The sequence below is a fragment of the Pteropus medius genome, unplaced genomic scaffold, assembly GCF_902729225.1.
Source record: "Pteropus medius unplaced genomic scaffold, Ma_sr-lr_union100, whole genome shotgun sequence".
In the NCBI taxonomy this organism is placed as follows: Eukaryota; Metazoa; Chordata; class Mammalia; order Chiroptera; family Pteropodidae; genus Pteropus; species Pteropus medius.
In genome coordinates this window covers 24157509-24170549 of record NW_024349800.1, presented here as the reverse complement: position 1 = coordinate 24170549, position 13041 = coordinate 24157509, and the positions used below count along the sequence as shown (strand labels likewise).

The 13041-nt window shown below is 31.9% G+C and overlaps 1 protein-coding gene across 14 annotated transcripts in view; it reads left to right on the top strand.

Annotated features, from left to right (window-relative positions):
• EHBP1 (EH domain binding protein 1) overlaps nucleotides 1-13041 on the top strand; it is a 308435-nt gene that overhangs the window by 67313 nt on the left and 228081 nt on the right. For all 14 annotated transcript variants that reach the window (XM_039887026.1, XM_039887034.1, XM_039887027.1 and 11 more), the window contains one exon: nucleotides 1253-1306. In XM_039887026.1, coding sequence (XP_039742960.1) covers nucleotides 1253-1306 — 54 coding nt within the window. The remainder of the gene's footprint in view (nucleotides 1-1252; nucleotides 1307-13041) is intronic.

The following is a 13041-nucleotide window of genomic DNA, read 5'->3' as shown; positions in this document are numbered from 1 at the left end:
TGATCAGAACTGTGATGTAGGAGAATTGATCTGTACAAGATTGATTGGAGGGCAGAGAAACAATGCTGCAGTCGCTTTTATCTAGGCACAGAGTGATAAGGATCCAAAATAGGCTGTGGCAAGAGAAGCAGATTAATAATAGACTAAAGTGGAAACAGTTATGAATAAGATGCTTGCCTAGGAGAAGCACGTGAGACCTGAGACCCAGAAGGGGAATAGCAGAGCCCATTCCCCATCTGTGTGTGCTCACTCACGCTTAGAGTGGAATGCTGAGCCAAAAGCTTCCTTCATCCATCCCCCACTTCCAACACATGGAATTGAACTTGAATAACCTAATTGCACATATGATGGAATTCCACTTTCTTTTTTATGTCTTATACTCTGTTGCCTTTTGCCTTTACTTATTCTGATCATCTGTAGAAATCCTATATACCATGCTACCTAGCCCAGATACTTTCTCTCTCATAAAGCTTTTACTGTTCTTTCCTGTAAGAAGTGATGTGTTGTTTTCTAATATCTGGTGTAACCATATATTTCATGCATCATATATCTATTATATTAGTTTTTTTGTCTTTACAGGCAAAGACAACTATGTTTGAATCCATATGACACTTCTACACTCCTTTATATAATAAGTACCTAATAAATATTTGTCAAATAAATACTTGGAAAAGTGCACCTCATCTTTATTTTTTTAAGTTGCATTTAGTTGTAGGATCCATCACCCTTTCTCAGGTTTCTGAGGCATTTCCAGGATAAATAAATGGGAATGGAGGGGGGATGAGAATATCAACAGCCATGCCAGTTTGCCATTTTGTGTAGTTTGTGAAGTCCTTCTCAGTGCTTTGAAATTTCAGATATTTACGATCTCTGCACCAAAGAAAACCTTGCCTCAAGTGGCAGTTTTAGTTTAAAATACAGATATAAAAATGAGATTAGGGCTTGATAGAAGCATCTAATAATAAAATGCTTCTTAATAGTTCACTCACTAAGTTGTCTTTGATTGGGTTTCTTTTTATCTTGTCATCTGTGCAGTGATAGAAGATAATGATATGCATCAATATAAGTAAAATAAATTTTCAATATAAAACAATGCTTTAAATTTAGAGAAATTATGGCAATTTTATAACAGTAGGCCATTCTGCTGCTTCTTTTTTAAAAGTTGGTAAAGCTAAAAGCAAGGCCATCCGTATTTTATTAATTGGATTGATTAAAGAAATGTATTTCAACTTGGATTTTGCTTTTGTTACAGGATCCTCATGCAGAGGAATTCGAAGATAAAGAGTGGACATTTGTCATAGAAAATGTAAGCTCATGGCAAATTTTCTCACTTTTCACATTTTTTACTATATACACTACTAAAGTACACTAGCATTTTGGTGTTAGAAATGTTGCCTTATGAAATGTAGTGATTTGTAGCTTTTAGAATTTTTTTTAAAACCAACACAATTATTTGCAAGCAGTACTTTTATTTAAACCATAAAAGTAAAAATACTCTTCAATACTGAATTCTATATATATTCGATTTATTCTGTGTGGAGCTTGAGGGAAAGACCATATCTTATTCATCTTTTTATCCGTTCAACATCTAGCGTGGTGCTTCTAATATAGCAAGTTCTCATTTAAATATTTGTTTAATGAATTCATGAGTGACCTTTGAAATTTTTAAAAAATAAATATATTAATTCTTTGTTTGGGTTGAGGGATTCTTGATTTGCACTTGAATAATCATGTTTAGTTAATTTACATATTGTGGAATCCCAAGTGACTAACAGGTTTATAATAGGTGTTCAGTAAATGTTTTTGAATGGGGATTGAGGAAGATAGGAAATGAAAATATAGTAAATTAAGAATATGGGTTCTGGAGTCATAAAGACCTGATTTTAAGCCCTTGCTTTTTCCTTTCTTAAATTCTCAGCCATAAATTTGTAGGGTTGTTACGAGAATTAAATAATTTCAGTGAATATTAGCTTTTACCATTGTCGTCATCATTGTTATTAGAACATATTTTGCAGCATATTCTTTCTTCCAGACTCACGATATTGCCTTTGTTTTGTATGTCAGTGATAAAAGTGATAGTACACTTTTCCAACAGTAACTGGGCCATTTTTAGTCTGGAAGAGCTGCAAAGCTTGGGAGGGAGATTAGGTTCAAGCATAGTAGGTGGAGTTCTGATGACTGGATATCAAGCCAGTGTCATTTGTTAAAGGTTCACACATACTAACAATAAGTTTAGCTTTCCTATGATGATAGATTTGAACATTATACTTGGAGTAGCTACCAAAGTTTTAAAAACAAAATTAGATTTCTTGAAATTGGTTATAGCTTCAAAAGCTAGCTTTCATTCTCATATCAGGAGCTTCTCCTTAGTGGACGTTCTTTTAGTTTTCAGTATTCGTGGCTCTGTTATTACATCTGAAGTTTCTTTGTTAACTTGATGTATTAAAGAATTAGCCAATTAAATTTGGGTTGTAATTAATGATAAAAGGATGCAAAAATTAACTTTATATTTGTTTAGCAATGTGTTCTTACTACACAATTCCTCTTAGGATAGAGAAGCACACCAGTTTCAAATGTTTGAAGAATAGGTTATGAACTAATTAACTTACTGAAAAGTAGAAGTAAAAAAAAAAAACGCTGTATGATATAGATTTAGGTTTGAAGGCAAAAGGCATTCAAATCTATAGAATTTTAGGAAAAACCCTTTTATAAAATTCTGTTATATATTTTATAAAGGTATTTTAAAGGTCAATGGAGAAATATTAAAATTTAAAACAGTGAGATTTTAAATGGATCATAAGATATTTTGGATTATCCTTTCCATTTTGAGGTGTGTGTTTCTCGTCAAAAAGTATATTTTATATCCTTTTAATGAAAAACATATTTATATCTAAACTCAGAAGCTTATTTTGCCCATTTCCCTTTTTTTTACTCAAATGGTTGAAGTTACTAGAAATCTGACTGTCAGGTAAGAGAATGGCAATAGGGAGAACATGGAAAATAAAATACGTTAGCATGCCTTCTCTCAAAATCTAATTAATAAATTAGATTTACAGAAATCCAATAAATATAATATAGATGGCTTTTAACTATTATTCATGTAGTTTATAAAACCAACATTAATTGAACTGTTACTAGAGATTAAATTTTATTATGCCAGCCATTGATTTTGAAGACCTTACGCTAAGTTATGTAGTGGATGAAACATTAGACTTGTGGAGATTCTCAGTCATCATTATGCTTTTTAATAGCTGGAAGATTTTCTACCTCCTTGTCTCTCTGCCTCCTCATATTCTTATTTGAAAAAAAAAATGCATTTTTCTTTCTCCCATATCAAAATAGAGAGAAAACATGAACTTTTGATTGGGCTAGAATTGAGCATAAATCCTGATTTTGTGTCTTCAGAGCTGGTGACCTTGAGTAGATTATTTTTTAGGACTTGTTTTCTTCAGCTATAGAATAAAGTGTTTCTGCTAAGTGATCTGAGAGGGGCTTTCTAGGTTTGTGACTTTGTTTTAGCTGATAGAAATATTTTTATAAATTTTTTGAAAATTACCTTTTTGTAGATCAGATTTTTGATTTTCAAGTTCATGGAGAAAGAAATATTTAAAATAATTATCTGGTGCATCATTTTGGAATAAATTAATATCTCCCTAATTTATATCTTACTTTAAAAATTCATGTCAATGTATATGTTTTCTGTATGCTTTTATTTCTGGAGTAGAATATGAGTATTGTTGCAAGTTTCCTATTCTGAACTTTTTAGCACAAGTTCTTTTCCTCTTATTCCTTGTTTCTATAATAGTTATTTCCTATGCCAAATTAAAAAAAAAGAAAATTAAATTATATGGGTGAATAAGAATAAGAGGTACAAACTTCCAGTTATGAAATAAATAAGTCAGGGGCCTGTAATGTACAGACAGCATAGGGAATATAGTCAATAATATCTTAATAACTTTTTGTGGTGACAGATGGCTACTAGATTTATTGCAGTGATCACTTTGTAAGTTGGAAGTAAATGTTGAATAACAATGTGTACACCTGAAACTCATATAATATTGTATGTCAACTATAGTTTAATTATTTTAAAGAAAAGAAAATTGAATTGTGGTATAATCTCGCTTTTCATGTAAAGGAAGATACTACTAGTCTTGTAGCAGAAACCTAATTTCTCAGCCATGGATATAAAAAATAATTATACCCATCTTTTGAGAGATAGCCAAACCTTAGGGAAACCTAGGTATTAAAGAGCTAATTTAAGAAAGTTAAAATTAATCAGAATGGGAGCGAGGCAGTTTTTCAGCTATGAATAACGGTGACAACAATTAATAATGCAAGAAAATAACATACGAATTTCTTATGATTTCATTGTTGGCTTATGCCTGTTTTTACAGCAGGATTTTTTTTTTAGAGATAATTATGGGATTTGACCTATTTTACTAGATTCATGTTTATTTTTTAAAAGAGGTTAAAGAGAGGTAAATGCTAAATGCATCTATTATCATATTTACTTACATTGTATATGGTTACCAGACTTCGGAATTATTGTGAAATTATATTCTCAATGCATAGAGAAGAGCATGAATACACATAACTAAAGCATTTAAAATATATTAACTTAAAAGAGAATACACTGACTTACATACTTTAAATTGGGATACCTATCATAAGTTGTGATCTATCTAATGTCAAAGGCTGAGTTTGTATAATTAAACCTAAAACAAAACAAAAAAAGGAAAGTATTCTCACCAGGAAAATGGACTAGAATTGGGCAGGGCCTTAATACTTTCTGCCCAGACTAATTCCTACTAATGAGAGGAATAAATGAATTTGTTTTCTTTCCTATCTAGGTATTAATTCTTTTCTCTTGTTCTGGAAAAGCTAGGTCAACTTTTCGAGGTGATAACAGGACCCCTGCTTGGATAAGTAAATTTAACAGAGGAAAAGTTCTATTCCATTTATCTCTATATATACCACATTTTTTTTTACATGGTGCCTTTTGTGTAATAGGTACTCAATACATATTTGTTGAAATAGTGAGTGAATGATTATAGTTAAACTCATTTAACTGTTAGAAATCCTGTAAAGATTATTATTTTTAAGAGAAGAATTATGTAAGTATCCATCAACTATACTGAAGATTTCCAAATGTAGACTCTACTGGCAATGAGACAGTATGTGAAGGATTCATGAACCATTACATAGAAGCTCTTCTGATCAAACTCTACTTAATTTACATAGCTTACCTCATACTTTCCATTCTGTCTATGAAATATCCTGATTTTAAGCCCACATGTGTCAACGTAGTTAGTAGGCTACTCTCTGACACACTCCTACACACTTCTGCTCTCCCAAGTAAGTTGTAGGTTGGGTTTGTCCCTTACAAGAGACCTCTTATAAGGCTGCCGACCTATTATTGTAATTAAATAGTTTAATTAGATACTTCATAGGCCAATGAAATAAATATCAGTTTGAAGAATTATTTTATGAAAACTATTAAATGCTTTAGAAAGAGTTGATAAAAGTGAGTTGGTAAAGAGTTGTTAAAAACTGCTGTAAAATCTGGTGTGGAAATACAACTAAAGAATCAATACAAATTTATAAAAATCTGGATTATTTTATTCAGATTGCTTCTCTATTGTCCTTCTTAAGTATTCATTTTCATTTCAAAGAAATTGAAATGCACTAATGATACAATCAAAAAAGTTATACTCAGAGAAGAGGCCATAAAAACTGGTGGATGAAACATAATATATATCAAACAAAATTAAAATGTTTGCATATCAGTATTTATAATTCTATATTTAATTGATCCCTTCCCTGTACCATTCAGATCACTTAAGAGGAATTCTACTGTAAATGTATATTAAACAAGCCATTGTCATGAGATCTGTCCATATACTCATCTATAGGAATAAGTAACTTCTTCTATATTTTCTTTTAAACTAGAATATAATATAAGTAGACATTAAATTTTTCAGAGAGTAGCAGTAGTCCCCTCTTTATCCACAGGGGATACAATCCAGTACCTCCAGTGGATGCCTGAAACTGCAGATAGTATGGAACCTTATATATACTATGTTTTTCTATACATACATACCCATGATAAAGTTTAATTTGTAAATTAGGCGATTTCAGGGGTAGAAGATTCATTCTTTCCGTAGATTTTTGCAATCTCAGCATACATTTTTTTCTTTTCCTTATTAAGTCAAGAACTTTTACCTTTTCACTCAAGGAACCACTTCACTGCTTCTCTTCGTTGTATCCAAATTGCCAGCATCACTGCTCTTGTGCTTCGGGGCCACTATTAAGCAACATTAGGATCGCTGGAACGCAAGCATTGCGATACCTCTGTAGTCAGTCTGATAACCTAGAAAGCTACTAAGTGTAATGGGCAAATAACCTATACTCTGGGCAAAGGGATGATTCCCATCCTGATGGGATGGGGCAGGACAGTGTGAGATTTCATTACACTACTCAGAAGGATGTGCAATTTAAAACTTACAAATTGTGTATTTCTGGAATTTCCCATTTAATATTTTTGGACCACGGTTGACTGTGGGTAACTGAAACCTTGGAAAGTGAATGATGGACAAGGGGGGACTACTATCCTTGACATCATCTAATGTGTTTTTAACCTTTCAAATAAATGAACCAGTATTTGTTTATTCACTCATTCAGTAACAGTTAATTCACTATGCAAGTATTCTGTGCTGGGCACTATTCTAGGTACTAAAAATAGAGTGGTGTATAAAACACATAAAAAATTCTTTTCTTCATGGAGCTTACATTCATGGGAAAGAGAGATAATAAAAATTAATGTGTGTGAACTATATACTATGTTAGATAGCATAAATATATACTGTATATTAAATACATGATAAATATATAGTATGTTAGATAAGTGTTATGGAGAAAAAAAGAGAAGATAGGGATAGGGATCCCCCATTTTGTGATTAAATGGATATAATCAGCCTTCTTATTCCTTGTAAGTTCTCGAAAGAAGAAATCACATGTGCTTATCAAATTAATTTAAAATATATTTTAATAAGAGCTTATTAAATAAATATTGTAAGATGTGAGAAAGTTTTAAAATAACCTTGGGAATCTATATAAACCTTTTTTTAGGTTATAGCTCCCCGCAGTGGTGAATGATAAAATTGACAGTTATCCCGATAAATAGTTCTATTACTATAGCAATACCATAATACAATGTTGTGTTCTTCCTTAGATTTTAAATGTGCTTCCACAAAATGTACAGAAAGGCTAATGAGTTTGAACTAAAGTCTGTCTTCTCGTAACATCTCCTGGGTTTTCTTTGAAAGTCTTTTTGGTAAATTGTTCTGACACTAAAAGTTGTCCTGACACTTTGAGTGGAATTTTAATATCTTTTCCTTACACTTTGTGTTACTATCCCACAGCCGATAAAAAAGTTTAAAGTTTTGTTTAATGTAAAATATCCCAATAAAACAGAAGTCACTAAAATACATTACTCTAACAAATTTTTTGGGCACTTACTGTATACCAGATACTATGTGGAATCTTCTATATACATTATCTCATTTAGTAATTACAATAACTATGAGTCAGATATTAATAATTTTACTTTATAGATTAAAAAAATTAAGACTTGCTCAAGGTTATATAGCTAAGAAGTCAGGATTTTATTCAGTCTTGTCTTTCTTCATGGCCTTTGCCTTTCTTAGTGACAAAGACGAAGAAGAAATAATTTTAAATTATAGAATCATAGAGAAGTTTTTAATCTGCCTTCTGTACTGGTAAACCTGTGAGATATGTATGTATTAGATTAGTAAAGGTGGTCTTTAATTATTGTACATTTTCAGGCTAAAAGCTATTAGGATTAATTTCTTGAGTTCTGTTAGATGTTACAAAATGGAATTCCAGAATTTATCAGTCCCTAGAATTCTGAATATTTTTTCTCAAAGCAACCTTCCTGCTGCTTTTTGTAAATTGAGATAAAGCTGTCTTCATTTTTTTGCATCTTTTGTTTCCAGTCACAGGGAAGATTTCCCAATTTTTTTCTGAGCTTTCTTCTTTAGACCAGAAAGCTACTTACTCATAAGTCAGAACTTTAGAGGTGATTTTACTGTTTCTACCTTTGTGATCTTGCACAAGTTATAGCTTTAGTGGTCTCAGGTGTAAAATTATGGTATTAATATCTACTCTACAGGTTATTGAATATTAGAAATAATGTGTGTAAAGCATCTACATACATCAGAAGGGGTAGCTGCTTTTATGTCATTCTTTCTAGATGATATAGAAAAACATGAAGGAAAGGAAGCTAGATTTCCAAATTTATTGTTGTAGGATTTTAATTTTTCTTCTCCTGTATACCATTTATGCCTCTCAGTAATATCTAGACTTGGCCTTTTGAGCTACACTTCTCTTGCTCAGGCCTGCATCCATGTCTGGAAGTGCACTGTTGCTTTACTTTCCCTTCTAATAAAGTTTTTTCTGCTGTAAAAAAAAAAAATACACACACACACATCACACACACACATATTACATGTATATATGGACTTGATCATTATCTCAAATGAATGACAAAGCAACTTGTAAACATTTCATGTAGCTTTTGACTTAGGACACCTTCCTATAAATTTAATCCAAGATTAAGAACCATTTTGTTTTCTGAAATTAAACAATTGCTGGTAATTTATTAATATCTACTTCTGACAGTCTATGTTTGTGTTTATTCATAACATGAATATATGAATGTACTTCAAAAATAAATATAAATGAGTTTTAAATTATCCTTTATTTTGGATTATTTATAATCTGTATCCCTATCATTAGTGCAGACCATCAAGAATGTATACTACACAACAACATGTTTCTCTTTTATCTACCACAATATAATGCTTGTTCACTCAGGCAATTGGCATCATAGGTTTTATTTTTAATGTGAAACTGTAACACTTATATTTAGAAAATTTAAAAAAAAATCCTGGTACTTAGGTTGGTTATTCAACTACAACTGGAACCAGTATATTTATAAATTATATCCATAGGTCTTAATTTTAAACATCTAAAAATTTTTATTCTTAGATTATTTTGGGTTTTCTATGAATCCAGAAATGCATATTGATGAAAAGTACCAATCTAGGTTGATTTCATTCATTCAGTCAGTCATTCTGAAAATATTTAATGTGCATTTTCTATATGCCCAGACATTTTGTTAATAATGTACATACAAAATCAGTTAAGACATACAGTTCTGAGATGCATATTCTCCCCCTCTTCACATTTAAACTTCTCTGAAATTGGGATCGTCTTACATTTTTGGTGTCCCACAATGATAATTGGTAGTGTTTTTTTCTTTCTTAACTCTCTGTAGAATAATGGCACATCATTTAAAAAACCAGTGGAGATTTATATGTGATGGCATAAAGTAGCCTGTTCTGAAGTGCATAAACGAGCGAGGGTATTATATAAGTAAAGAAAGAAATATAAGAAAAAAGATATCCTTAGGGGACTGTAAAGGGAGGCAAAGTCAGGCAAGACTTTCTGGAGGAAGTGGCTACAAAGCTTTAGTTTTTAAGAAAAATTAGAGTATGCAAAAAAGGCATTCTAAGCATAAGAAAGAAAGATCAGGTAAAAGCAAGTGAAACAATGTTGAATTCAGAGTAGTAACCATTCTTGATGAGATAATTGAAAAGAGAAAAAAGAAACCCAAACCAACCAAAATAAAACATGAGACCCCCCCCACTAAAGATTACTAGACCTCTCTCTCTCTCTCTCTCTCTCTCTATATATATATATATATACACCTCTATTTATATATATATAACATATATATAAATAGACCTCTCTATATAAATATATTAACCCAATAAATTTAATAATAGACATATGTTTAACTTTAGATGCTTTGTCCTCCTTAGATATCAATGGGGTATCAAACTGTGCTTTCTTTCCCACTTTCTACCTGTGACCAAGGAGATGGGCAGTTTGGCTCCTTGGTGCTTTTTTATTTATTTATTACTATTTGATATTACCTCCAGAAGCCTTTTAAATGGGTAGGATGGGATATTAATTATTTTAATTCCAAGGCTCTACTACAAATCCTTCTCTCCTTTGTTTCTTTTATTGGATAATTTTCAAATTCACCTGACAAGATTATACCAGGAATAGAAATGATATAATTGCTCAAACAATACAATGTAAACAATATAAAAATCACAGTTCCTGGCCTTATTAAATTTGTTTGAATCTTCCTTTGAAGTCAAGTCAGTATCTTCATCTCACAAAGTTGAATTCTTGTATATTACCTCTGCTTTTTCTTTCAGAGGAAAAAAATATATATATAAATGCTTCTCTCAGATTATTTTCCTTCTCTGTCATCTCAGCCAAGGGATCTCTGATAGCTGGGTAAAGACTAGATATCTTTTTCAGAAACTATACCTTATACTTTCTTTCATTTAAACTGGTGTAGCTTTACATCAAACTGAAAAGCTTTTGCACCGTGAAGGGGAAACCATGAACAAAACGAAAAGGCAGCCTGCTGAATGGGAGAAGATATTTGCAAATGATATGTTGGATAAAGGGTTAGTTAATATACAAAAATATACAAAGAACTCATACAAATCAATATTTAAAAAAGACCAAAATATACAAAGAACTCATGCAAATCAATAAAAAAAAAATAGATGGGCAGAAGACCTGAATAGACATTTTTCCAAAGACATCCAAGTGGCCAACAGGTACCTGAAAAGATGCTCAATATCCTTAATCATTAGAGAAATGTAAATCTAAACCACAGTCAGATATCACCTCATACCCATCAGAATGACTGTTATCAAAAGACAACAAATAACAAGTGTTGATGAGGACATGGAGAAAAGGGAACTCTTGTGTATTGTTGGTGGAAATGTAAATTTGTGCAGCTACTATGGAAAACAGTATGGAAATTCCTCAAAAAACTAAAAATAGATCTACCATTCAACCCATTAATTCCACTTCTTAGTGTTTACCCAAAGAAAACAGAAACACTAATTCAAGAAGATAAATGCACTCTTACGTTCATTGCAACATTATTTACAATAGTCAAGATATGGAAGCAACTTAAATATCCGTCGATAGATGAATGAATAAAAAAGATGTGATATATATCTACAATGGAATATTACTCACCCATAAAAAAGCGAAATTTTCCCTTTTGCTACAACACGGATGGACTTAGAGGGTATTATGCTAAGTGAAATAAGTTAAGATAGGGAAAGGTAATACTATATAATTTCACTTATTTCTGGAATCTAAAAAACAAAACAAATGACCACACAAAACAGAAACAAACTCATAGTTACAAACAAACTAATGGTTGCTAGAGGGGAGGGGAAATCTCTCATGGGTACCAGAGATTTCCAAAGGTCCTAAGAGTGAGTAGTACATACAAGAATACCACAACCCACATCACGAAAATTAGAAGCATCCCTTCCCCATATTACCAACACAATAATTTATAATCTAAGTACTAATCAGAGATGGCCCAGCTTTCTTGGGGATCGGACATTTGTCCTAGTATAGTCCTAGTTATATCCTATCTATTAATGTTCCACCCACTAAAAGTCTGACCCAGTTAACCTTCTTGAACCTGATCAGTCCCTGTTGATATTCCTTCAGTGACACTGAGTGGGTGGAGAGGAGCTTCAAACTTCCACTAAGAACATAATCTTTGTTCTTCTGTTAACCCAATAACTAAAGAGTGGTTTAATCAATAATGCCTATATAGCTGTATTTGTCAGTATTATGTACTATATTGTATACTTTAAATTTAATTATTTTTCCCCTGTCATTCATTTATCTTGTATTTAGGAAGCCCGTCCTTTCCCCCACCCTGTTCCCTGCAGTTGGTTAAGAAGGAAGTGAGAGAGTAGAAATCTCTCCTGTGGGATGGCAAGAAAATTCATGTATTTAGCCATAGTGATTACTTGCTGAGAGAGTTTTGTCCTATGCAGCACTGACCGGTTTACATTTGAAGAAGAATGATACATGGAAGATCCTGTATTAGTACGTTCTCTTTCAGGCCATTCATTCTGTTTATACTTCTCAAATGTGTTCTTTTCTTATAGGCTGAGAGTCTTAGACCCTTTTAGATTTCTAAATAATTCATAAATTTGAAAGCAGTATATAGGGGACCTCTGCTAATCTTTTCCTTTATACAAATTTAGCAGTTTGGGTAAATCTAATGAAGACCCAATTTTTAAAAATCTCAACTTAAATATTTAAGATTATTTCAAATATATACAAAAGTAGAAGGAATAACATAATAAACCACTAGGTATCCTCTCCCAGCTTCAACAATCTTCAATATTTTGCCAAATATTCTCTCTCTCTCTCTCTCTCTCTCTTTCCCTCCCTTCCTACCTTTCCTCCCTCCCTCCCTCTCTTCTTTTCCTTTTTTTTTTGCCAGATTATTTAAAGTAATCTCAAATGTAGTATCATTAAATAACAAAGGTCACTTTTGAACACCTTCAGCTTAGGAACTTGCTAAAGGATACTGACATCTCAGAAAAGGTGACATACTACAAAGGAATTTTTTTTTAATAAACTTTCTTTTAGATGATCGGTCTGACCTGGTAGGCCTAAGGTTCAAAATTAGCTATTTCGTTTCTTGAAAAATGATATTACTTGTTCTTGTTTCCACATGGAAAAAAAAATTATTATTAGAAGCAACAAAGCTTTCTCTCCAACACGTTCAGAATTAAACTCTTGGATTTAGAATAGGAAGCTCATAGTTCAGACAGGCTTTTCTGGTCTTTTAATTATCCTGTCAACTTATTGCTGTATATGATTATGTGAATGGTGACTGGCTGTCTGTGTAAATTAGGTAATATCATCTAGATATGGCTAATAGTTAAAGGAGGCTTTGTCTGCCAGTCCACTTTCATTTTGGTTAAACTTCAGAGAAAGTTGATATATATACATTTTTTCCCTCAGTTTTCCTTATGTTAAAAGTTTAGTGTAGTGTTCTTTCAGATATGCTTCTAGAGGAAAATTACATATCCTTTATTCTCAAGA